Here is a 27,877-nt window from a genome sequence, read left to right on the forward strand (position 1 = left end):
GAATTTTTTACTTCTCTTTGGCAAAAGTTGTTATAAATATTATGTATTACGAGTATTATTGTTTGCCCTTAATCTGGGGAGAGTGGATGTCTCATGGTAAAAGTTCTCCATGTCACTTGTCTGAGTTATTAACTCAAAATTTTCTTATAGTCATTCTTGATCTTCTTGGCCAAATCGAAACACTGCAGTTTGACCAAGTCCCTCATTAAGTGCCTAGCAAACAACAGGTACATAAATAACACAGCTCATGTAGATCCTGCCATCACCGTTCTTAGCTGAGTTTTTTTGTGACACAGGTGCAGATCTGAAATGAGTAGCACAGAAGCTCTAAAAACACATTCAGCTGGTTGTTCATTTGGCTAATGCTGAGATTAATTTCTCTCTCTCATTCATTTTCTGCTGAGGAAGGAATGCTGGTGATGTTGTGGCGTGTTACTCCTCATCTCTCTCCCTGTAAATACAAATCTGCTACAGATGGTTCGTAAATTGAAGGAATGAGAGCGTTTTCTTAGATCCATAAAGCATTTAATACCTTGAATTGAGTGTGGAATGATGACATACTTGCCATTTCCAAACTTCAGCTTTGAGCTAAATGCCAGTATTGTAATGGATCACTCTGGCTGATTCTTAATCTTTTATTCTCAACCAAAATTTTGATAAAATGTTAAATTGTTGGAAATTTGACTTGTTTACTTTTCCAGTCATTCGCCGTGCACGTTCCCAAACTACCTTTGGCCATTTTCCCTCCCTCACACTTGATTCCCAAACCTGCCTGATGCTTTGGCATAGCATTTGGCTTCTGGCTGGAAGATGAGTGAGCAGGTTTCTTTGAAATTAGTGCAAGTCTGAGGAATGATTTAGGTGACTGCTTTCCTCTTGGAGACTAGTAACTGCTCTCTGCATGAGATGTTATACTTTTGGCTCGCTTTCCACCCTGTCCCATAGCACAGACATTGAAAACTCACTGTCTCTGTGGAGAAGACAGTGGTGACCAAGGAGCACCGTAGTGGAAGTCTACCCAGACTTCCGAGACTCCCGCCTGGTGAATACCAGCAAATCTTTCAGGGTAGGAGGCGATCCTCAGATCAAGTCAGAGTGGGAATAATTAAGCAGACAACTGAATCCGTAAAAGGCTTGAGGTTTGGTACGAAGATTGCACTCAAATTAGGATAGCTCTCACTTTTTCCAGACTGCTTGGTTTGTTTCCAGGGAGTACATTCCCCGTTGTGTCTAGTTTCTCCTGTCTAATGGCTGCAATCCAAACCAGGTTTATTCTATAATATTGTAAAGTCTGACTCACAGCTCAGTTGGTTCAGCTGAAAAAAAGAGCGCAGAGCAACAAATCAAAAGTCAAATCTCCAGATTTCATAGCAATAGATGGGAGCAGGTGCACGGAAAAGCAGCAGTCCAGAAGGATGAGAGGAAAAGTGAAGTCAGAGTGTGCGGGGGGGGGGCCCTTGGCTCTGTCTTGTGCATGTGCTCTTTCATACAGCTGTAACCAATTTTACTCCAGTTTCTAATCCTTCGCTGTGATTTCCACAACACACAGCTATAAACAGCTACTTCCTGGCTCATGAGAAGTTTTTCATTAAACGCAATAGACTGCAATAAGATAAAGTGGATTTTAAAATCGTAGGATAGAATATGAGAGTTTGGGGGGGAGCTAGGAGGACATATTCTTGATTTGAGGAAAATTTATGCCACACTGGACAACTTGCACTTTGATTATAGTTAGTGGAGCACCTTTAGTTGCAGAACATGTATTTTTTGTGAATAGAAAGGAGAGTGATTGGGTATGCCCTCCAAGCCACTCTAGAATTTCTTTCCTTCTCACTCCACCAAACAAAAGCAGGTATTTTGGCAAAGTACTTCAAAGTGTTTATTTTTCTGTGAAAAGCAGTGGAAACACACAGACACGACTGAATCAACCAACGTTGTTCAGCCCTTCTGCCATCCATTTGGTTCTGCGTGTAATTAGAAAGTATTATTTTGCTGACTCATCTGTACCCTGTGGGACATAGTGATCCATCATGTGCCCACAGGCATAAAAATTAGTAAGGAACGCGTTTTCATGTGCATGTGTATATACATGCCTAGACACATACTCCTCTTGAAAACACTTGTTGCAATTTGAATAAATGCCAAGGCAAGTTATAAATGCGGACCAGAATTTCTGAAAAAGATTATATATATATGTATGTATATGTATTCTGGACAAAGTCAGTGGCAGCTGAGTGAGTCCATTTTAAATCCTTAGTGCTAAATCCTTGCAAATTGAGATAGAAATTTAAAAAATGCCATCTCACTATTACAGGGTTGCACTTTTTTTTTTCTGTATTACTGATGCAGATTATTCTGCAAGTTTAAATGCAGGAGATATTTCTGACTTGATTCTCATATATAATTACTTATATGACCACTGGAAAAGTTATTACGTTTTTCTGCTTCCAGTATTCATTAAAGCAAAGAGCCATGTTTTAGACTACGTGCTCATCAGACTGCAGATAACCTTCTGTGGCATGGTAACAGTTTTTGAATAACCTATCTGCACCACTCAGCCTTTGACAGAAGCAACAGAATCTGGTCAGTTAGGACTTCTAAAGACCTAAATTCACTGTAGTTGCTAATACATTGCAGGAATGTTTGTTTTCCACAGATTATGCCACCTGATGTAGTTGTATTTTATAATTAATTTTGTATTTGCGTTTACTAATATAATATTCAGAATTCAGGGCTTAAGTTACGTATTGACGCATGAAAATATAAAATCAAGTGCACTAGTGCACTATTCCTTCGAGCATTTGAACTCATTCTCTGTTAATGAACTTACCAAGCACAGCCTAAAGTCACCTAACATTGTAACAGAAATTAATAGTTGTAGCTTATTTTAATAGTCAGACACTTAACACATGTGCGATTTCATTGCAGACAAAAAGGAATTCTTCTCCTAGCGGTATGGTAATAGAGTTCATAGCAGTAAAATCTTTGTCTTTTCTTCATACTTTTATTCATTTGGAAAGGATTTCTTTGTAACGCAGCCATCATCCCAAGAATGGATTTAAAATCTCTTCTGCCCCTGTTTTTGAACAGGCTTACTTACCCCAAATTTTTATATCCCATGTGCAGTTATAGCTGTGGAAAACACCTACATGCTTACTTCCCCTATACAGCTCATCTGTCTTTCATAACTCATTGCTGAGGAGCGAGCACACTGTTGCAGTCGTCCCAGTGGTTAGCATCATGTGTTCCTCAAATGAATATGTCTCTCTTGTCAAACTTAGGAACCTAAAAACAGAGCTGCAGATCTGAGGCTTCCTTACCCACACCACATGTGGGAAGTCTAAATTTAACTCCTTTCCCCCAGCCTCTATCCTTCTGCATAAATTCTGTGGAGCTGTGTAATTCTATGCTGTGAAGGACAAGGTAAAAAGTGGTGGTTTAAAAAGGGCTTAGTGCAATAGAGACTCAAGAGGAAGCAGTCTCTGGTGAACCCTACTTGTCTTTATGTGGTCTTGGCCACTAACTGTGGTAGCAAAAATGTGATTAATGACCCTTGAAGTAAAAAAGACTCCTTTAAAGGAGAAGCTGCATCTCCAACCCTTCAGGTAGCTCCCCATGAAAAAGAGGACTTTCTTACTCAATGAAAAGTTCAAGAAGGCTTCAGGGATGCTTTTAAGATGTTAAGAAGAGAGCAGTTCTGACAGAACAGGCATAAAAAAACCTCAAAAATGTTATATTTGCTCTCCTAAAATTTGTCCTGTTTACTGCACAAGTGTTGTTTCTTTGTAAGATTTAAGAAAAGCAACCCTCTCATGTGCCTAAGGCTGCTGCCAGAGCCACTAACCACAGTCCAGGTAGCATAACAGGCTCCACAGGGAGGTCACAGCCACATCTCTGCAGCCTGTGCCTTGCTGAAACATGGGTTTATACACAGCAAAGTATGTCTGTGCTTGCACTCATCAATGTGCTGGTCTCCTCCCTAAGCTCCTGTGCTTGACAGCAACCCTCATCCCATCTCTGTTAGGGCAAAGGAAGGGCAAACAGAGAAAACTTGTTTCCAAAGTTTGTGGCTATGGAGAGGCAGGAAAACCTCCTGTGTATGAGGAGCAGAGTCCTCTCCTCTTGCGTCTGTCTGGTACTTGACATGTAGATGCCAAAGAGACACTTTCTAGCATGGGACAATGAGAGAATGAGGGGCGTGCTGGGCTGTAAAAGCAAAGATTACGTTCAACACTGTAGTATGCCACAGAAATGGTTTGTGAGTCACCTTGCCTAGTTGGTTCACATTTTGTCACTATGAGGATGGGGGGAGAGTGTAAGAAATTTCTTGGGTCTTCTCTAGAATGGAATTTAAAGCATATATTGTTAGTTCTTTGTGCTTTTTGATTATTTATACTGTAGTTTATACTGGAGGTAAGATCTAAAGAGTATGTCTAAACTTAAATAAAACTTTGTAAGAAAGCAGAAAGATTGAAGTTGTTCTGCACCTGAGAAGGGCTTGATGGACATATGAGCAGCAAGGTAGGCTACCCTTCTTCTGACAGATAGAGGTCAGAAAACCATGCCAGTGTCTCCAGAAAGGCCTCTACGGCTCCTTTGCTGTTGCCCAAGGTGGATTTATAACACAGGAGAGTGCTGGCAGGCAGGTGGGAAATGGGAACCACCCTGTCTGTTTCCCAGCCAGCCACGTAGGCAAGAGAGGGTCAGTGTCCCCCCTGGGTTGATGCATCCAAGGGGTAATTGAGCCCCGGAGGCCATCAACTGCCAAACTGCTGCCCCACCACCTTCAGGGTTTTTTCAGATCAACAAAATGCAGTGTTCCCAGCCCTTGCAGAGACTTTGGTGTCTCAGGCTTTGCACGGCTTCTGAGACTGCGTTCAGCTCTCTGGTTAAATCCTGGCAGCTCATGCTGGTACCAGCAAGGATATGGTAGAAGAATTAAGCTTTTTTGGATGACTATAAATGATTTAGATTTATATTCAGTGTCAGCACCTTTGAGTAGGGGAACTCATTAGTGAAAGGAGGGACTTTTTATTTATAAAACAGGCTGGAGAAGTAATATTCTTATTCTCTTCTTTACCAAGAAAACTGCTGCAGATGGGAAGCGACAGGAGATCATTGTACTGGACTCAAAACGAAGCAATGCTATTAATATTGGCTTGACTGTGTTGCCTCCTCCCCGGACTATCAAGACTGCTATTTTGAACTTTGACGAATATGCCTTAAACAAGGAAGGAATAGAGGTAAGAAAGGGTATTCAATGTCTTCAAGTCTGCATTTTCATTGTTCCCTTTTTTGTTCTATGTTGCACATGGTACAGGCCAGACTTTCCATGGTACAGAGAAAAGGGGATGTGTTATATCATGACTGAGGGTTGAAACTCGTCAAATCAATGTAATGTGCTCATGTAGTAGTCACCTGAGGTTGGGCATGCTGTGGATTTCTCTGCTTTGTTTGTGTCTAAGTGTAAGTAGCAATGGTGTTAATACCTGTCAAGATTTTGAGAGTATTATCTGTTCCTCTGGAGCTTGACTGAAATACTCTGAGTACCAAGTATAGGCAGTGAGTTAATAGGGCTGATGCAATGGGTACAGGTTTTAATGAATTTCATGCCCAGCTAGCTGTTGGAGTCATTCTAGATTGTATATCAAATGGAAAACAAATACAGTGACTAGTTCTGTTCAAAATAGCATTTCTGTGTTATGTTGTTTGAAGAAAAGCAGTTGGTATAAAGATTACAGATGATGTCATTTTTACCATTACATGTTTGAATTTGCAGATATTCTTACCGAGATCCAAGATGAGCTCTGTTTATTATTTTTTTATCAAAATATTTTTCTTCTATGAAGTGCAAAAGAAGCCTGCTGCTCCCCTGGTTTTTTTTCATTGTAGTTGTATTCATCTCAAAATTTATTTTTTTTTTCTTCTCCAAATAAGCCTGTATCAGCTCGTAAGAGTAATCTGGACAACTGCAAATCTCAACCAGTGGCTGAGCTGCAGAGGTCATATATTGATTCACAGTCACCTTTCAGTGGTTTGGCACTGTGTTTCATGATTTCCCCCTTTCCACCTTCACTGTGCTGACTACAGAAGAAAATTAGGGAAGCTGGCTGGAATAGAAATGGGGTTGCCAACAGTTCCATGCGAAAGAAATACTTAAGGCAAAAGATCGTTCTAGCTAGAAGGTGAGGCCTGGTTTATCCCTAATAGAATATACTTTCTTCCCAAAGCTATATTATTTATTTGCTATGTACATACCTTACTCATATTGTGACGGTGACAAATCAGGCTAAAAAAGTAATCTTTAATGACCCAGCATATGTACCCACTACTGCAGTTTGCAGTACTGAGCTTTAAATTGTTGGAGAGAGGTACCCGACCAGCCAAGCCCAACTCACAGACCTCCGGTTAGATCTCAGCGCTGTAGACAGTGTTTCCATGCAAACTCTAGCATAAAATGACTGAAAAAGAAGGACAGATTTTTATTATCTTCCATGTATCGTCTCCTTTTATTTGTGTCTTTCTCTGGCATACTTGACCAAAGCTCAGCTGCTCTGCACAGCTCAGCCTTTTCAGTGCCAACATTTGTAGCTGGACTGTCCATCTGCCGACCACCTGTGGTGTCCACAGTTGTGAGTGCCTTGTACTACCACACCCTCCATTGGGTGGCCTTTCCATTAGCTCCCAGAAACCCATAATTTCATTTAAAATATATATGAAGGTAGGTTTCAAATTGAAGAATTCAGAAACCAGGAAATGATACACCATTGATATAATTGCCCACTGCTAGAGAAAATGGGATTTCTGAGTTCTGCATCCACAACTTGAAGCTCAGGATGTGAGTAATCCTGATGTGACCATTCAGATATTTCAAACGAAGAGAAAGGGAAGAAGCTGAATATGAGCCAGCAGTGTGGCCAAGGCAACCAATGGCATCCTGGTTTGCATCAGGAATAGTGTGGCCAGCAGGAGTAGGGAAGTGATCCTTCCCCTGTACTTGGTACTGGTGAGGCCACCCCTCAAATACTGTGTTCACTTTTGGGCCCCGCACTACAAGAAGGTACATCTAGAGAAGGGCGATGAAGCTGGTGAAGGGTTTAGAGCACAAGTCTTATGAGGAGTGGCTGAGGGAGCTCGGGTTGTTCAATCTGGAGAAGAGGAGGCTGAGGGGAGACCTTATTGCCCTCTACAACAAGGAGAGTAGTTTCCATACTGCCCCTTTGATCTGCAGTGTAGACAACCTTTATTTCCTGTTTCTCTTCCCCTCTGTATCCATTTATTCATTGGCTTTAACCTTAGAGTTAGTTTAGAGGGAAGAGGGCTTGTCTTTTCCATCTAGATTTTTAGAAAGTTTTCCTTATGACAAAATAAATCAGTCATAGTGTAAGTATCAGCTTCATTTACATAAAATGAAGAGAAAAAAGCAAATTATTTGCTATGTAATATACTTCATAGCTAGTCTGTGGGTTGAATGAGGCAGAGCCGGTATGGAAAAAAAATTATGTAATCTGGGTAATTAAAAAACTGCATCACAGTGGGTACACAAAAGCCTTTTCTCATAATTAATTGTGTAGAAGAGATGTCACAGCTTGTAAGCAGAAGAGAGAAAGATGCAAGAAGAACAGGAGAAGAGATGTAATGTGTACTGTGAGGACATTCACTGCTAAAATTTCAGAGAAGCTATAATTTAGGATCATCTTCAGCTTTCCAACACAGAGCAGGGCACTAACAGGGCAAAAAAGTCACCTGAGCCATTTGTTGCCTTGTCTGTGAGCTCTGTGCTATGTCCTTTGCTGAGGAGTGTTGTCGCTGCCATGTTATTGTGCATTTGGCTTTAGTTGTGCACATTGGTGGAGAAGTTCTGATTAAATGATGTCTTAAAACTGACCTTAGTGATTCCAATGGACTAAAGTAGTGCTGATAGTAGTGTTAGTAACAAGGCAGTGATGCAGCAGGGTGCAGGCTACAAGTTTGTGATAACTCAACTCATCATCAATTTCATAGTGACCCAGTCAACCCTCCGCTACTGTCCTACATTCTGCTGAATGCTGCTTTGCTTGTCCAATTTAACTCATGTTTGTAATCCATGCTTTGCTTTTTAACTTCAAATATGTAACAAAGATAGGTGGAAAAATTCTCCAGGTATTTTAAAGCTCTGTATACCAAAGCATGTTGCATATTTTATGCCATGTGTTTGAAGTGGTTATGTACCCCTGAGCTGTGAAAATGGGACATGGTGCTAGAAAGACAGATGTAGTCCACTTAGTATGCAGCGCAGGCACTGTTAGAAACACATTTTCAAAGGCAGGCACAATGTGTGTCTTCAAGCATGCATCAATCCAACTAAAAAAAATTTTGCCACCTTACGTTTGCCAAAGTGGTTGTGTTTTCCTTTCTTTGAAAGCTTGGCATTCACTGTGTTCAAACAACTTGGAGCTTGCTGCAGGATAAAGAACTGCCTGCTTAGCATGGATGAGGGCTTTCTGTGAGCTAAGCAAAAGAGGAGAGCTTAAAATCCTGGCACCTAATTTTAATGAAGTGCATCATGGACAACTGCAAGAATAGAGTCCACCAAATCACTCACTGCTGCTTGTCTTTAGTAAGGGAAATGAGTGTGTTCCTCTGTAAAGTGCTACTCAGCAAGGGAACGTGGGTTGAAATCAAATTATACCAAAGAGTATGACTAATTTAGCAGAGTAAAATTAAGGTAATGCTGGGAGGAAATTAGGTGGGTTGCTTTGTGCTTTACTATATGGCTTTGTGATGCTGCACAACATTGCATTGCATTGGTAGGTATAGATTTTAGTAGAACTGTTTGAAATTAAAAATCTCCACATATGCTAGGCCCTCCATACACACATTTGCTAAGTAATTTGAAGTAATTGAGATATCTGGAGCAGCTAGGTAGCCCCGAGATGTCAAAAGAGGTAAGAAATGAGAGCCTGGTGTTAAAAAGGCAGATGATGACATGTATAAACAAAACATTGATTTTCAGAAACTATCAAAGTTGTTCGTTTTTTTTCTGTTAGTTGCTGTGGTGTGTTGGCATTTGAAATTTTCAGATTGTTTGGCAAATGCTTTGTAAAAGTGTGATGGGATGTTTCAAATTATGCTAGTTTGCATGACCTGAAAGAACACCTCTTTCACGGGTCTGGACAGGAGAGAGAACAGACTTGTGCTGGCCATACACCCGTGGTCAGCATATCACCAACCTAATGAGTTTCAGATTTTATTTAGAGAAAAAAAAAACCAATACTTTCACTCCTTGCAGCAAACCAAAGCATCTTCTGCAGTTTCTGTGACCAGCAATGGCTTGTTCATTTTTTCAGTAGAGAGCTAAGAAAGTGGATCAGTCTGACTGAGGCAACGACTGTCAGATCCCAATTTACAAGGAGGGCTATCAGGCAGTTCAGCTGTAGTCCCTTCTCACAACTGGATCATTTTTGGAAGAGTTGAAAGAGAATTAGTGCAGGCAGCCTCTTTGTGGAGTCCTGACCTTCATATGCTTTTGTATTTCGTTAGAGTATCTGCAGGTAATGCAAACCACCGATGTGTCTCGTTAATAGCTGCCTGGAAAGCTTAAGTCTGAAAGCCTTTTTGGAGCTGAATTGTCTGCCAAGGCCTGTCAAATATCCAGTGAAATACCCACTAATGTTTATTTGGTTATGCAGCTTACGACTCTGTGGGCCTCGAGCCACAGAAAGCTTTGGACCCAACAACAACCAGCTAATTTAGTTTAATAATTTTTTTCAGGCTCCAGTTTGCCTGGTAAAATCAGCTGTAACCAAATATGAAAGCCAAGACGCCCTTGCAACCTCATCATCACTGAGAAGTCCCATTATCTCTTGAAAGAGATAACTTAAGCACCTAATTTCCACAGAGGCTCCAGGCTATTCACAGTCTCTGGTTCAGTGCTTCCTTGCATCCCACACTGAGGCCTGTAACCCTCAGGCATATGGGGTTTATAAATGTTGCCCTATGAGCCTTGTAACCTTTCCTCTTAGAAATTTTTGGAGTTCATACGTCAAGATGGCTAAGTCCAGGAAATAAGTAGTTTGATCCCTTTGCTGAAAGTTCAAGCAAGTGTCTGGATCCAGCAGTCCAGGAACAGAATAATTAGGATCCAGTATCTCATGCAAACAGGATCTCCAAAAATGACTTCTTTTTCTCCATGTAAAGATTTGTGCACTGGTTCTCCTCAGAATGTTAGTCTCTGGCCCAAACAGTTGTGTGAGAATGTGTGGAGGTGAAATACGTGTATCACACATATTAGAGGATATGGGCATAGGGTTTGTTGATAACCAGTTCTTTAATTGACCTGAAGAATGCCATACTGGGGAGATCGTTAGGAACTAATGATTAGATTCAAAGTTATTTGTGATTTAATGGTCACATCAGGTGCCAGTAACCTTCTGCCCTGCTGTGTTTTTATGCTACTTTTACTGACAGTGATGATTTAAAAAATAATAAAAATCATAATAAACTGGCAGATGGTGTACTTATCAGTTTACAGTGCTGAACAAATGGCTCAAATTAGTCATAGGGTGGAAATCAAGAATAGGTGCATATTACCACTTGCTCAGGGGCACACCAAGGATGATGACCAGCAGGATCAGATTCACCCCAGCAGATTAGAAGTATGAGTAGTAGGTGAGTAGGTTGTTGTTATAGGGGCAATTGTACCCTCAATGGTGTGAGGCCTGCCAGCAGCTCTGGTCCCATCAAGGCAGGGATTTCAGCAGCAGGGTTGATCCTCAGCAGCAGGGGTGATCCTCGGTGGCTGGCACCACAAGCACAGGCTCTTTCGCTTGGCGTTCTCTGCTTTGCACGCTGCGGTACGCAGCACAGCAGCCTTGCAATACTTGGACTTGAATGCTTTTTGTCAGCTCCATCTGGCTTCTGGTGTTTACATAGAGTTTAAGGAGGAGGAGAACCCCTTTGGAAATAAAGCTTACTGTTTCATTGCCATCTTTAAAATGCCCGAAAGCAGTGCAAAATCTCTGGAGTGAAGGCCCTGCACCACCACAAAATACTTGTGGGATCCCTGGGTAGCTGCCAAAAGCCCTAGTTATTTGTAGGAGGCAATTGAGAATACTGCTGAAGTGTTAGCCTTCAAAAATGCATCAGAAGCATTTTTACGTCCATCACATGGCTACTGCTAAACTTTCCATGTATGGATGTTCATCTGATCCTGTTTGCAAGCTGCCCTGGCTCAGCTGAGGGGTGTTGGCTTCTTGTTGTGGAAGAGAGGAGTAGGCACTAGAAGGCCTGGCTTCTTCAAAGGACACTCTAGAAAACAGCTCTTCTTGTGGGTTTCAGGCTCAGTCTCTCTTTTTTGTGGAATTTTTTAGATGAGTAATGATTAAGCACTGAGAAATATCCTGAAGCAGCTACTTACAAATTTGTAGTTTGATGTTAGGTATGGCCTAAGCTACATGTCAGCATGGGTGGATACCACATCTCAAAATCAATACACAAATGCTAGCAATTGGAACTGGTGTACATCAGAATATTTTCCAGTCATTCACAGGGGAAGGAAAAGCACCTGAGTGTACTGAGGGTTTTTCCTCCTCTTCTTTTTTCCTTGGGCTATTAATTTATTAAGGCAGAAGCTTGCAATGTCCAAGAAAGCAAGGATGGATTTTTTTGGGTTTTGTTTTGGTTTTTTTTGCTTTTTCTTAACTGAAAGTCAGAGCCAACATTAACAGAAATAAATGCTTCTTTATTTATGTTTATGGAAGTCATCATAAGAAAATGAACAGCAATATAAATGGCTGCGGCTGAAATTAAATAAGTCCCAAGTCAACAGATTGAACATTATTTGCTTGCTTAACTCTTTTTTTTCGCCTGATTGACCAGGAAAAGTTCCTTGCTCTCCACACTTAGCTGCAGTGCTCTACATGGAGCCAGATGAATTATCAGTTCTGGAAGGGAGAAGTTGTGCTGCTCTGATGAATTGGCTATGTCTAACGCTGGAACAAGGCTGTAGTTTGGATTGGCAGGTCTGATAGCATTTTGGCTATATTTCTGTTATTCTCTCCTCCCCTCCAAAACAACATTTATCATTATAGAAGGCTACAGAAGAAACATGTCATTCCTCAGATTAATAAACATAATTTGTGTTGAAAATCTACTGCTTTTGTTTAATGAGGCATTGATCAGTAGGGTAAAGACCTCAACTTATCTGATGGCTTTATGTTGTTTTGCTTTTCTTTTTCATTTTAAAATGCATTTATTATAGTAAAAAACTAATTAAGAAGCAATACCTTAGAGAGCAATACTTTGAGAAGGAAAGCTACCACATGTAAACAAGGGAAAATATAAATGGTCTGGGTCATACTGACAGGAGAAACTGAAAATATTCAGATCCTTTTTCATCGGTATTTGAGGCTTTTCAGATCAAAAAAGAAAAAGACTATATGTTATGCAATGCATAATTCAACTTTAAATTCAATGCATCCTCATTGGGATATTGTTCTCAATTTGTGCGAAATTTCTGGTAGTGACCTTATAAGCTTCAGTAGTTGTCATGTGTCATAAAAACCAAAACAGACTGAACAAAAATGAATAAATTATGAGAACAGCAAGGGACAGGAGTCCTCAAGTTATTTCTGTGTACCTACAAGTACACTGGAAGATTCATATATGTTGAGGATAAAAGGGACCTGCTATCTAGTCTGACCTGCTGTAAATCGCAGGACACAAAATTTCACTCTTTCTACCCACACTACCATATGTAATTTGCAGAAAGGTGGCCAGTTTTGTTTTAAAGATATGAAAGCTGAGGAGAGCAGGCCTCTCCAGCCTCCCTGTCTTTCTTCAGGATTTGGTCTTGTGATGAACCACATCCACTGACTACAGATTTTAAAAAGTGCATGTTAATACAGCTGTGGTTTCCAACTGCAGATGTTCGAGATAGCAGGCCTTGTTTTGCTCTCTTGTTCAGTGGATTGGTGCTTGGTTGCCACAGTGCTGTCCTAATTTACCAGCCAGTGACTAAGGACTTGTGCTGTTGCTGCTGAGAAGTCACCCAGTGTCACAGGAGCTGAGGCAATGTCCAGATGAAGCTCATCGTGTAAGCCTGGGCTGCAGGAGCACTTGACGCAAGGAGCATTCCTGTGCCACTGCATCCAGCCCTCACACACCTCTTGGCCCTGCCAATGGCACCTGGTTTTTGTCTGCCTTCACAGAAAATCCTGACCATGATCCCGACCGAGGAGGAGAAGCAAAAGATCCAGGAGGCACAGCTGGCAAACCCTGACGTCCCCCTGGGCAGCGCCGAGCAGTTCCTTCTCACCCTCTCCTCCATCAGCGAACTCTCCGCCAGGCTCCAGCTCTGGGCTTTCAAGATGGACTACGAGATAGTGGAAAAGGTGAGGGGAAAGCAGGGAAGCAGGGGTGGAGACTCTTTTGAGGTTTTGCTTAATCTTTCCCTGACCTTGTTATTATATGAGGATATATTTTGAGGAAATGGTAAATGGGTCACTTTTGTTTTGGTGGCCAACCAGGAGACAGCTAAAATGATCCTTCATAATCTGTTTCTTCTATAAAAGAAAATTAGAGATTGTCTTCCTTCCTTTAATTAGTCAGTAATGATATTGGAACAAAGAAGAGGACTAAATCCTTTCCACATCTTCTCCAGATGTTGTTATTCAGGAAATTCTTACTTCAGAGCAGTAAGAATTTTTCTTTAAATAAAGATGAATGAGGACTACAGTATTCAGCCTTACATCATAAAATGAGAGTATTGATCTTAAATCCATTTGAACTAAGGAAAACACCATCCATTAAAGTTATTTCTGTTTATAACTCTCTTTCAAAGTTCTAAACAAGAGATAAGACATCCTTCAGGGGTGTTCCTTTCAGTTCAGTCACAGACAGCTGTTGCCACCTTCTCCATGGATGACATTTATTCAGAGAACACTGTAAATGGGTTGTCTGTCATAAATGATGAATCACAGACAAAAATTTCAAAATTACAGCGTATAATTTTATTACCTAAGTGAAGCAGTATGAAACCTTTTAGGCAGTTTCAGCTGCTTCCTGACTTTCACAGGCTCTTTCAGGAATCTCAGCGCAAGAACCTTCCCCTGGCTGACCTTCTGGAGCATACCCCATGCGTTGCTCGTCAGGCAGCTCTATCCTGTGTAGATTAATTTTGTATGTCTATCTATGCACGTGTTGGTATATTAAAAAATCAGTGTAACTTTGTGTGATGTGCTTCTGAAAATGCCTTGCTGTTTACCTAGCCATGGTTATTTAACAAGTTATACAACAGTGAATTGATTTGCAGATGATAACGACAAGATCACTCAACCTCTGTTTAATTTCCTTAGATTTTATGAAATGCAATCATATGACTTTCAGGATTTTTTAAATTGTGACATTGTAGTCTTAGACATTTACATTTCTGACATGTAAAACATAAAATATGTGTGTCTAGCCTGACTATTTTTGCCAGTTTGTTTTGTTTTGTTTTACTCCAGTGCAGCTATTTATTCTACTTTGAAGTTACCACAAGGCTAAATTGTTCCTTTCACGTAAGCTGAGTTAGCTGTAGCTGTTAATCTATGTGTATACCTAGAATTTTTAGCTTCCTCTCAATCAGAAAGTAACAGTTGAAGCACTGCTAAAAGCTAATGAAATTCTGATAGTTTTCCTTTTGCTGATCCTATAATGTTCATGCCACAAAGTTGATGAATTGCCAGCTAAAATCTATGTGGAATGGATGCTAGTATGAATTGTCTCACATACCTAAATTACTCAAAGAAGCAATAGTGGGGGAAGAAGGGAAGATAAGACCAGTATTTTTATCCCTGTTGAAAGGTAGATAGGCCTAAGTACAGTACTTACCATTAAATGGTACAGGAAATAACATATGATAACTATGATAAAATAGGAGGAGCGTGTGATAAGAAGCCTAGCAGACAAGCATAGGTATGACAGATGGCTTGAGTCTTAGCTGGGTGAAGAGGAAGATACGGGATCAGACATCAGGGGTACAAGAGAGAGCGAGCAGGTTTTTGCTACCTCTTTGTACACCTTCAGGATGTTTTAAATTAACCTTTTAGGAATTCTTTTTGAACAGGTTGCAAATTGATGCAAGTGAAATAGTTCAAAAGCCTGTGTTTACAGCAAATGCAGAGCAGTTTGATTAATCTCTATAATGCAAAAAACCAAACTAAATCAACCTTGACCTGTGACACAATTCAAAGAATTCTGTGCAGCAGGTTATTGATTCTTAGTTTAACTTGATAAAGTCTTGAATTATTTAGCACCTCTCATCTGATGTATAAATTACTTTGCTCACTATGCCATCTCTTAATTTGTCTTGAATTTGCCATATTCTTTTCTTTTCAAGAGATTAATTGTTCTGTAGTGACTAGAAATGTATGTTTCCTTCATCATTTTGCTCTTATCTATGGTAAAATATCACTAGAATTGTTGAGTGACACTTTGTATTTCTCCAAGAAAGTGAAGTTCTCAGTTGTTCTGCCTCTTGGTCTAAAGTAACAGCCTAATTTTGCTTCTTGGCTTACAAAGAGTGTAATAATTTAGGAAAAGAATGCAGCTCACAGATGCTTAGGATGGCATTTGGAGATAGAAACAATGAACTATTACTGTGCATACAAAATAAATAGCCCAGGGCCTCACACAAAGACATGGCAATAAGCTCTGTCAACTCAATTACCCCCGCACTCTTCCTTTGAACTCTCTGGTGTAGTTCACTTCCTGAGGTAGTGGAACTGAATTTATGTTTTCAAGCCTTATCAGTTTACATACCTATACTCAGATAACATGTGTGGATGGAAGATGCATTAAGTTAAAAGATTAAAATGAGAGCACTTGTAAAGTTTTGTTTGCAGTGGGTTGCAGTGAGGTTTTTTTCTCTCAGTTTTAAAGTCACACAAGCACAAAACCATATCTAAAACTCAGAGGTGGCCATCATTTGAAGAAAGCTTTAGGGTCAGTCTACAAATATCGGGTCAGCCAAGGTTCCAACTTTGTTTGTTTTTCAAAGATATAAGAAGCTTTTTAATCAGTTGGGGCAGGGGGATGCTCATACATCTAACTCAAATGCAGAAGCCCCTTCTCTGATAGTCTCTCCTGTTTGTCACAGAATAATCCCCAGGACAAGTAAGGCAATTGCATACACAGAGAAGCAACATGAGGAAAGTATTTTATGTATTTTTTTGCTGTCCTTGCATGTGATTTATTAGCTGGAACAAGGAAGAAAGCCAGCACACATGGCCGGTTTGCACTCTGCAAGACGCCAGTTCAGGAACTTTTTGCAGTAATTAATCTAAACCATAGAATTAAAAACTTAAAGCAGCTATAGCCAACTGCAGCCTTCACTTTCTTGTTTCTGTTCTCATGGCAGGAAGTTGCAGAACCACTTCTAGACCTGAAGGAAGGAATGGACCAACTGGAGCACAATAAAACTTTGGGCTTTATCCTTTCTACTCTACTAGCCATTGGGAACTTTCTGAATGGAACCAACGTAAGCCTGATGTCCCAGCACTAACCCTGCAGCTTTTTCCTTCAAAATAAACAAAAGTCAAAACCATTATGACAGTTACAACCCAGCATTTATTTTGTACCAGAAAAATAATTTAGAAAACAGAACCTACTTATTCTTTTTATTCTGTGTTAGGATGCTCTTTGCCTCTTTCAGCATAACTTCAAGGAAATGTGGAGCTAGGCACTCTTCTGGTGTAACTCCCTTGAGTTTAGTGTTGATGCTCCCCATTGAAATTGTGAGAACTGTGTCATGAGGCATTTCACTGCAGATAGAGTGATTTTGGGACTACTCTTCAGCAAGTTAAAAATAAATGAAATCAATTAGTTTCTTCTGCTGTAGGATTATTCTTTTCCCTCCGCCCCTGCTTGGTAATAATTTATGTCCACTAATCTGCACAGGAGGGAGTAAGCATTTTTGCTTTTAATTTCTTCTCTTTTTTTCCTCTTTACAGGCCAAAGCTTTTGAGTTGAGCTACCTCGAGAAGGTTCCAGAAGTCAAGGACACGGTGCATAAGCAGTCCCTCCTGCACCACGTCTGCACTATGGTGGTGGAAAAGTTCCCAGACAGCACTGATCTTTATTCAGAGATTGGGGCCATCACTAGGTCAGCCAAGGTATGTCTAGTGGGTAAAAACCCTCCTTAAAGTGAAATATTTGAGATTTTATTTTATTCTTTCATTTTGTTCCTCCTTTGTCACAGCACTTTTTATGAATGTGGATTTATTCTGTCATTCCCACTGAATTTCCGAGATGCCAGTACTCTCTCTTCTGAGCTTTGTCTGTCAGGTGGTTTCCTCATCAATGCACTAATAGGCAGCCACGTTATGACAGCCATTTTAATGTTACATATTACAGCCATATATATATGACAGCCCTATTAATGCTATACATTATTAATGTATATAACTATTAGGAACTATTTTCAGGTTAAAACTTTATTTGACCAGTATCTTCAAATACATTTATTCTGTGGTTTGGCGTAATCTTTTTTTTTTTTAAGGCAAATGCTTCTCTGATTTTATTTTAAGGGCAATGGAAGAAATTAAATTTTGGTAATAAAATTGTTTCCAGGATGAAAGCGTCCTTGACATATTTTAATTAACTCCTTTTCTGTCCTCCTCCTGACAATAATTTTGATGATTAAAAGTTAGTGAAGATAAAGAGAAGCAAAGGAAACTTGTGGCAGCACCTCTTTTTAAAGAGTGATAATCCCTTGGCTAATGCACAGGTCTGGTCAATGGCTCAATTTGGTTATTGCTGCTGCTAGCAGGTATGATAGAAGCTCGGCAGCCTCGCTCCTGGAGCTCTCAGAGTATGACATTTCATGGGCAGCCCATAAAAAAAGCACATTACTTGGTTAATAAAGTGAACATGACAGAATATCATCAGGAGATAACAAACATTAAAATTTTGGTTTGGAGTCATGTCTTATGTGAAAATGAGAATAATTAATGGCACATAATGCTAGTATCGACCTAGTCCAGTGTCTTGGTTCAGACAGTGGCCAGTAGCAGCTGCTTGAGAGAAAAGCACGAGAAACTTCGAAGGAAAAAATTTTATTTCATGAGTCATGATACTCATTACATGCATCAAATGCAGGAATGGCTTCTTTTCTGAAAGCCACCTTGTTTGGATAGTTTTTGGGTGGAGGGAGAAACCCTGTATAATACAATTTTTTTTAAATTGCAAAAATCCAATCTTATTTTGGCTCCTAGTACAGTTCTTGTGACAAGGAATTCATAGTCTCCTTTTGTCTGCTGTTGAATTTGCCAATTTCAGGATTGACTCTCTGAATATATTGAACAGTCAAAACTTTTTTTTATCTCTCTGTTTCTTAAAGTGACTCAGGTTGGAAAGGACCTCTGAAAATCATCTGGTCCATCACCTTTTTCAGTACAAGACCGAATTAAACCAATCTGCTAAGATCTAAGTCTCTAAATCTTTTATTCTGAGACCATTGCCATACTTTTTCTTCATCTTAGCTTCTAAAATGGGCTAAATAATAGCAAACGCAATATTCCAGGCTCTCCTTATAAATGTTATATGTTTGTTTTGTTGGTCCGTTCTGCTTGCGCTATCTTTTCTTAGATGTCCTGAGGGGTTTTTTTTGTGGTTTTTGACTGCTGTCCTTTTGACTCCAGTTGTCTCTGGGCAGGTCATGGGGACATCCAGGCAATCTCTTGAGCTGATCGGGCAGTTCACAACTCAGCCCAATGCACAAAGGCGTTCAGTGCTGCCTGCAGTGTGCACTTCATTGCGATCTACAGCAATGACCGTGATCTGAAGCAGATTTACTGCTTATCTCTCAAACCCCTAATCATCTCAAATCAGGACTAATCTGAATAATTTCTAAAATCTGTAGATTTTGCCCTCTCGGTGTGCTTCCTTGTTTCCAGATAATTTTGAAATAGAGTACAAACCATGAGACACCTGCTGTTAACGCTGTCATCAGATGACAATCAGTATCTATTCCTTCTTTTCTTTTGCTCTCTTAACCTCACACTTCATAGGTGCCCTCCCATGAGGCTCTCGCAAAGCTTTTGAAAGTCTCATTTTCTTTACTTGCTCTCATCTGTTCATTATTTTATAAACATGTTCAGAATCTAGTGGTTATTTTGGTGTAATTAATTTCTTGTTATTCATCCTTTCAGCCAGGTTAGCGTAGTAATAAAGCTTGGAGCTTTACAGTCTCCTGAATCAACTTTGCTGCTTTTGTAAAGATAGGTGAAACTTTGCTGTCCTCTGATTCTTTAAGTTACTAAGTGTAGCGAAAGCATGCTCGTTTTAGCCAGTGGCTCAATTTCGTTCTTTTAATTGCTGTCAGAATTCTTGTCTCCTGCTCGTTTACTGCCTTGTAAGCTGTCATCCTCCTCCAGTGCTTTTGTTTCTGCTAGGAAGTATTCAAACCTTGCTATTTGTTCACATATATTAAAATATAAAATACAGAAAAGTAAAAGCAGGCACTGTAATAGGTTTCTCCTCAATGTCTGCTGTAGTGAAGCTGAGTGAAAAAAGTAATCCTGTTTCCCTTCCCTAACTTTTATCTTCCTCAGTTTCTTTCATTCCCAGTGATCCAGGACCTCCTACATTTATTTTTTTTTTAATACCATAAAGGAATTTGTGGCTTTTGTTTTATATCCTTAGATATTTGCTCTTTGGATTCCATCTCTGTTCTCCTGATTTTCCTCTTGTACAGTCTATGTTTAGGCTCTGTTTTATTGCCTTCACTGAGGTTGTTTTCTCATGTTTGGAAGGTTTTAATTTTTTTCTTTTTTTTTTTTTCTTTGAGTGATTCTTCATCTGTCAACATTTAGGTTTATTTGTTTCTCATTTCCCACTTCTCTTTGCTAAGAAATCATTTCACTTTCTTTAAACTGAGACCAGGTTAATCACTAAAATGAAAATTGCCATCACAGAGAAGAGCCCTTGTTTTTCAAAATCAACACCACCATGTGTGATGTACTCTCAAATGAAGCTCTTATTTTTCACTTTTAGAATGTGGAAGATAGCTTAACCCAATGCTGTCATTTTTTAAAAAAAATCTAGGTCTAAGAGCCTACAAAATTGAGCGAAGTCTTTCAGTCTGTGGTTTGCTGACCTAGTGGCCCTGCCCAAAGCGGACAAAATTCTGAAAAGGCCAGACAAAATCACATTAAGAGAAATTATAGCCTTAACCTTCCCCGTGACGCCCAAGGTCTCCCTCCTTGGGATGTTCCTGCATGTGTTATACCACTGATGGATTACTGTAACAAGCCCTATTCCCACTTGATCTTAGCTGCCACAAATCAAAGAGTTAGGACATGGAAGCCATCCAAGCTGCCCTCTTCAAGGGAATGTTCACAGAGGAGGCGAAGTCTTGGGTTAGGAAAGCTGTCAGAAAAGGAGAACTAATATTTCACTGTGGATTAGGCTGTATTTTGAGCTTCATTTCATCTACAAACATCTTTCAGAAGCCACAAAGGCTAAACAATTTCCATCCTGTAGATAAACAGAGATGACCCTTCCCCTGAGATGCACATCACATGAGAATTTCCTGAGCCTTAGTTCGTGAAATAAAACCAAAAAGAAAACAGGCTAGCTCACCAGAAGGGAGTTAGAAAGACCAGAAACAAAGTGGTATAGTTACTGCAAAGCTTGTGGCTTTTTGTTGAAGAATTGGAGACATAAGTGGAAAAAAAAGCAGACACAAGTAAGAAAATGATCAAAAAATAGAATTCTAGATAAATAAAAAGTATTCATAGTTGTATAAAAATAGAGAAGATCATGGAAGGCCACTGATCGTTTAGTATCTCATGATTAAAATACACTTGCTGTGCCCCTCTCTTCTTTTTTTCTTTTTAACATATTTAAAGTCTTTTTTTTCACCAGAGTTGTACCAGAAGTGATGTACTTAATACTGAAGCAGAGCCCTAGATTTCTGCAGTTAAACTCAGTATTGTTCCTGGAAGATGTACCTTATTGGTACAGCAAGAAGGGGTTGCATCAGCATTGGTATCTTCTCTGTTAATTAATAAAAAAAATGTAATTTTACTCAAAATGTTCATCTTCTCTTTCTTCCCCATAAATATTTTTCCTCATGCATCTGAGAGTTAGCCAGCTCCATTACACTGGTAATTGTCCTTTTGCAACCCTTATTTTAATTTACTTACAAAATGCCAAACTTCAGGCTGGTTTTTAACCCCTGCAGCAAGACACTTGGCTTAGTTGCAGGTACTGGGTGTTGGAGAAGCAGGCAGCTTCTTTTAAAAGTAAGGAATAGGAAATGTTAACAGTACAGGGGAGGAGGCAAGGATTGGTGGTAAGAAAGAGCTTAGGCTGAGACTAAGATGTATGCAGAGGAGAAGGAAGCCTCCAGGTGCCCTCTGAGGGACCTGGCACGGATGTGTGCGGAGAAAGGAGGTGACTGAAACAGAAATACTGTTCTGACATGCTGTAGCTTCTGCTTGAAAGCAGGGAAAGGAGAAAAGAAAAAATCAAAGTAGGGAGGATCTTGCTGCCTCCTGTGCTGCTTCAGCGGGGTTTCTCTTGTCTCGCTTGACAGGAAGTATTTGTGTGCAATTATCACTCAAGTATGATTTCCCTATGTTATTTCAAACAAAAAATAAATGCCAAAAGTAAAATTATTTTACGTGGGAGAAAGAGGTTGGGGGATGCAAGGTTTCTTATGGCTGTATCATTCCTTGTGGCGCCAGCTGCAAGGACTGCGGCGGCTGCCCCAGTTGCTGGCACGGGCTGGTGGGCGCAGAGGTGCAGACAGAGCAGGGTAAGGCAGACACTGCTGGCTGCAGGGCAGACCAGAGCAAGGAAGAAGGAGCTTCAGCAGCAAATGAGACTTCAAGGTTTTCTTCTGAGAGAGAGCAAATGAAGTTTAGCAGATGTGCCTGACAGCATTGCAGTGTTTCAGTAACGTTCCAGGGGAAGTGACTGCAAGTGGTGTTGCAGGTGCCATAACACCAACTGAAGTGAGAGCTACATGGCCACTTGCTGGTCTTGCTCCTCTTCATCCTAGATTGTGGGAAGCGTCATACAGCATCTGCAAAAAGATCCCGGAGTAGTATGTTTACTGTATATTGAGGACCTAAAATGCAGTGGAAATGTGTGTGGAATTGGATAGTTTCATCTGATCATACCTCAGTAAGCACCTCTGTCCTTTAATTTTTAATTAGTGGTTTGATTCAGGCATTCTCATTTCCAAAATTATTTTGGCAGGTTGCTGTCTCTTACCCTAGAATTAGAAATGTCTCGGCAGAACCTCCTTTATGTTTTGCTTGCTTTCAAGAGCTGGCATCTACTTCATTTGAAATGTGTGACCAAGAGAGTGCAAGCCGGACTACTGTCGGTCTTGGGATAATTCTTGTGACATTGGGTGAAGCAAGCCAGTGTGGAAACACTGGAGGAGACAGAGTTTTGAACGTACGCCACAGAAGGTTGCTGCACTCAGATGACAGTGTGTTTGCAAGGAGCAATTCTCAGAATTTCCTTTGGCGCTGAACCAGCTCAGGAAAAGAGGAAGATTTTGTGTTCCCTGCCAGAACACATCCCTGTAATAATGTGAGAACGAACAGTCTGACCTTAAATTATAAACAGCTCAGACTAGGCTGTGGTCTGCTGCAGAAACTATCTTGAACTTTGAAGAGAGAAAGATTTTGTCTGTGATTATGTATATCTTTCTGTGACGTGCAATAAATAGTTGTCGTTTTATTGTGAACTTAAGGCAGCATTTGTCATTGTGAAAGTATCCATCTTCTATTTAATGCACCTTGTGGGTAGGATAAAAATACCGATGTCCAGGTCTTCCTAAGAAAATGTCTGGATTTGATATGTTCACCTCTAAAAGAAACAAGCTGTAGCAATAAACAATGAATATGGTAGCAAGGAATAGAAAACTTATGAAAGGATACTGAGGCTGCAGAACAAGTTATTCACTGGCCTTTGGAACAAAACTTTTGGTTAATTTACAGAAAATAAGTGTTTCTTAAGCAGAAACCTCAGCTTCAGAAATTTTCCTTTGGTTTTTTGTTTTGGGTTTTTTTACTTCAATCCAGTTGTGACATTTTTGACCTTGTTCAAGGGGTGAATGTAAGTACAGGAGGCAGGAAATGTCAGTGTAATCAGGTGCAGCATCTTTGATTTTAGGACAGTTTTGTACTCTCAGTAGCAGTGGAGCTCAGCCCAGAGACTAGAGGAGATAGCTCTGGAAGAGGAAACGTGTGTGTAAAGCACATTCCAGCTGAGGCAATGCTGAAGAAAAATGAACTGTTATCTCACAGCGGCTACAGTTGTTTGCTGTGCATGGCAGTGCATACCTGGAATTGCATATGCTGCCCTAGGGAATATGAAGGCACTCCAGGTTTGAGCCAGTGCATTTAATTCCCAGTGTCATCTCAAAGCAGCCCTTCCTCTCTCCTCCAACAAGGAATGAGAGTCCAGTTCCTGTGTGGCCATGAGATGTTTGTGGCCACACAGAGAAATAACATCCCAACCTGAAGACCAGAAAAGCTCCCTGGTACATGTCCTGCCTGAATACCAGGCACGGTCTGGTATTTCATGAATTTGAAAGTTTAAACTTGTATACGCAGCAGGTGATATTGGATGTATGACATGGAGTTGAACTTGAAAAAATAGGTCTTTTCAAGGACCAACATTCATTGCACCATGGGCAGTGATAGCAGTGGTAGTTTTTGAGTCAGGTGAAAACCAGCGAGAGCAGAAGTAATTTGGACAGTAGGTGTGTTGTGAGATACTGAATTCTCAGCCCAATGAAGTGAGAAACCTGGTAGAATTCTTTTATGTTGTGGTTTATGGCAGAGTCATCTGTTACTATGGTAGTAAGCAATAAATAACAATATAAAGAGATTAAAATGAATGCTGGCACTGCTGGCATGTGGTTGGAAGGTTTTATTCTTGGTCTGAGTATCATTTGTGCAAAATAGATTTTTTTTTTAAAAGTTATCCATTAGTGAGTTGTGGCATTGGTTTCCTGAATGAGACTGACCCTGCAAGCTTGTGTCACGTAAACAAGTCTTTAAATCCTATTTGAACTGACTATCTCCAGCTGCTCCACTCTGATGCAAAAGTGTATACAAAGGCACGTATCAGAAGACTGAACAGTGGGCCTAGCATGAGATTTCACAGAAAAATAACAATAACTTCTGACTGTTTTTCAGCTAGTGTGGTTATGAATGGAGAGAAACCTGGCAGGAGAAAGGAGGATTGTATTAAATATACCCCAGAAGCATTTAAAAAGTTGTTTTTTCTAAATTGGTTTACAAATGCAAATAAACATTACACAGTGTCTGAAAGAAAAGTAATTTTTATTTTCCATAACAGCCTCAGATTGCTCATTCTTTTGCCTGAGGAAAAAAAAGAGATTTATTTTTTAAAATTGTAGCAGAAGGTAACAGTAAGCAGGACAAGCGAGCTGCATTTCTTTTGCACATATGTGGACTGAGTTGAGGAGGAAGAAGAAGACTAACGTATGTTTCTACTTTCCTCCAAAATCTAGGGCTGGGCACAACAGCTATCCAGGGAGAAAGCTGTAATGGCCATTTCAGATTACTTCTTCCTTTTATTCAGTGGAGCAGAGTTATAAAACAAAGCCACAGTTGTTCTTGTCTGATCATCTCCTGTGCTGGGGTCTCCTGGAGCTGCAATGTGATGTGAAACTCACCTGAATTCCTCCTTAGGCCCAGCATGGGCTTCCAGCTGCAGGCCAGAATTGGTGCATCTTTCCTTTCAAGAAGAAAGAACAAAACAAAACAAAACAGAACTGTCTTTCTATCATTAGGCAACATTAATTCTTTTAGTAAAGTGTTGGAAATAAACATGTAAATGAAAAGGTGCGATTCTTTTTCCCTTGAGAATGCTGTGAGGACTGGCAGGGATGTGCTATGGTATTATATATGTCTTTTCGTGTTTCCTTTATGCATATTAGGTTAAGTAATTGCCATTACTCCACACAAGTTCTTGTTCTCCTCATCCCCCAATGTGTCCCTGTGATCATTTATCATCATTGTTACTACTCTACAGTTTCAGTGTTAGAAAATATCCTGAACAGAACAACAATAATAGCAAAAATTATCCCAAAAAAAGGGAAATGTTAAAGCTATTGCTGAACAATCTGACTGCTTTTAAACATTTGTGCACAAATATCAATGTAGGCTTCAACCCCTGTGCTCATGTTTCATGGTTAGTTAACTCAGTTAAACTGAGCCTAAATTGTTGCTTTTCAGATGGATTAATATTTTACTTACATTTTTCACTGATGCAGGTACCTACTGTTTTATAATACAAATGTGTGTAAAATGAAGAAGCTTGTTGGCCACGTACTCATTGGGCTGCTGCTGCTTAGAATGCTGTAAAAGCTTCTTCATGTCCATGATGCATTTGGCTTCACAGCGAAGAGAAAAGAGGATCTGAGGATGTCAAGTTCCTCAGGGTCCTGCTTTTCAGTGGAGTCTGGTGCTCAGTTAAGGGAATTAGTAGCTGTCTGTCTTTGTTAATATTCCAACGCATTACAAGACAATGTAAGAGTTTGCAGAATAGGAGCATATTACTTCAACAGGATTTTGGTGGTTTTTATCAGTTGATTATATATCCTGCTATTTCAGATAGCCATGGGAAGCCAGTCTGTATGAGAGGTGATACATATGCTTAAGATACACTAATAGCTGGCATGCAACCTGGGTATTATATTCCCCTAGCCTAGAAACAAAACATCACCTGGATCCTGTGCATTGCTGTGTGTCTGCAGGCGCAGAAGAGTTCAGTTAGATCAGTGCTCAGTGGATCTTTGGCTTTACTGTGCTATGAGGTTTATGGTTAATTTCCTATCTGAACATGAGCACTGAAGAAAAAAAAGGGATGGCAGGGAAAACAAGAGGACAGGGTATGTAAATTAAGGAGGGAGGAGATACAGCTTGTCAGATTACACTGTTTCCCACTGGAGAGCATCCCATTAGTGCTATTGCTCTGAGGAGAAAAAGGGGGGTGGTGGGAACTTGTTTTCTATGATTTGAAATATTATGCAGGTAGTACTCAAAAGCTGCAAGCTATCATGTTTTTCTACTTACAGTAGAAGAGTCTAAATATTTTTCACTTCAGAAGTCTCACTGTGAGCTGATCCAGCCTGAACATTTAAATCTCGCTTGTGTAAGATCTAGCAGGAAAAATCTTGTCAGCAGGCTGTTTGGTTGCTTATGTTTTTCAGGAAGATCTGAAAACTTTGCTTTGTTACCTGGTGCTCTGTTGGGAGGCAGCTTCTACACCTTAGACAGAGGAAAGGGATATTGCATGGTATATCAAGGATGAAAAAAGCTTCACCTAACTACTTGCATATAAGACCTGGAGCAGACTGAAATGTGGCGGATTCTGTGCCTACCTGCAAAATTTGTATTGGTGAAATAGCATTTCAGGTGGGGTAATGGTTGTCTCTGAAGAAAATTTTACTTTTAACATTTCACACATGGATATTTTCTGTCAGTGTATTCCTTTCTGTCCACAAAAATAATGAACAAGCTCTGGCGAGCTGGCAGCCAGGAGATTTTAGATTTTGTGAAGTTTTGTCACATTCTTGTGGGCACAGGACAGTTTATGTGCGGGCAGTACACGGGCACGTTATCATATATTGAATTTCCTGCTTTACTCCTTCCAGGAGTTTACAACTTCTGCTCGAGCGGAGCCACGTGTGCTGCATGGAGGTTTACTCCATGGGAGCTCAGCTGCCTGCTGTGGTCTCCTTAGGACATGCCCAAATATCTGAATTTGTGCTTGTGTTCAAAGGTTCCTGTGCATCCCTTAGCCAGACCTGCCCAGTCCCCGCTGAAACTCCCACCCTCAGGAAGGTGCCGGCTGCTGGCAGGTTGCAAGGGACAGGGAATTGGCCATGTCTTTTCCTTGCAGAGATGCTGTTCTCCAGAGATGACTCTTGAATCTCTGCAGGCTTGAATCTCAGGGCTTTTTGACTGATTAAAATGCTTTCTGTTTTCAATGAAAGCTGTCATTAATTGCCATAGAATTAAATTTCTCAACTGCAGGGTCTGAGAGGCTTCCACAACCAGGTTGGATAATTCTTACTAGTAAAGCTTAGAAATACCTCCTCCTGTCTTTTTTTTTTTCTTAATAGAAATGGTAGTAATTTTCCCCATGTCTGTTTTAGATATACCATCTGTGGAGAGCAGCAATGTGTTTATCACCAACAGTGAAAATACTGACCTGGAAAGCACTTTTTTTTTTTTAAACATATGCATTGATATGGATATAAGGAAAACAAAAACCTCACAGCTGCTCCGCCTGCAGGGCTTTTCTGAATAGCAGAATGGATCAAAGGATGTTTTTATTTCCTTGTGAAGAGGAAAAATTCATCACTTTATAAATCACAGCAAAAACAAATCAAATCAATACCAGGAGCTTTTTAATAATAATGCATTTCTCATGGCTACCCTCAGTATAGGTCTCAGCAGCGGGTGCTGCACACAGCTAAAGAGAGTGAACTAAAACCTGTCCCTGACACTGGTTTTCACTTAGCATTAGGGAATTAACTAGAGTACCAGCCTGTAACATCCCGAGCTCTGACGTGTTTGGAATCTGAGGGCTAAATCTATGTTTTATAGCTTGAGTTCATCTGAACTGTGAAGTGGTAATATAAAATAAATTTTTCCTTTCTTCAGAATTCAAGAACATGTTCAGTACCTTTTCTTTTTTCATCTCTTGTGTTCATATATCTGTGTGCTGTGGATAGGTTGTTAATGCACTTTATCCAGTTGTTAGCAACGCATCCTGAATGTCTTCTGTAGACCACTGCGATTCAAACACCTTTTTTGGTTGATGAGTAAAGGAGAAGCTTGCTCTCACCTCC

The 27,877-nt window shown here is 40.2% G+C and overlaps 1 protein-coding gene across 1 annotated transcript in view; it reads left to right on the plus strand.

The window, feature by feature from the left end:
• The window catches only part of FHOD3 (formin homology 2 domain containing 3), a gene marked incomplete at its 5' end in the record, with an annotated part of 91,531 nt that overhangs the window by 37,251 nt on the left and 26,403 nt on the right, over positions 1–27,877 (plus strand). Inside the window, 4 exons of the mRNA XM_010179486.1 lie at positions 5,085–5,243; positions 13,191–13,373; positions 16,382–16,501; positions 16,974–17,135. Of these exons, the coding sequence (XP_010177788.1) occupies positions 5,085–5,243; positions 13,191–13,373; positions 16,382–16,501; positions 16,974–17,135 (624 nt within the window). The remainder of the gene's footprint in view (positions 1–5,084; positions 5,244–13,190; positions 13,374–16,381; positions 16,502–16,973; positions 17,136–27,877) is intronic.

The sequence above is a fragment of the Mesitornis unicolor genome, unplaced genomic scaffold (assembly GCF_000695765.1).
Source record: "Mesitornis unicolor isolate BGI_N332 unplaced genomic scaffold, ASM69576v1 scaffold9202, whole genome shotgun sequence".
NCBI lineage: Eukaryota > Metazoa > Chordata > Aves > Mesitornithiformes > Mesitornithidae > Mesitornis > Mesitornis unicolor.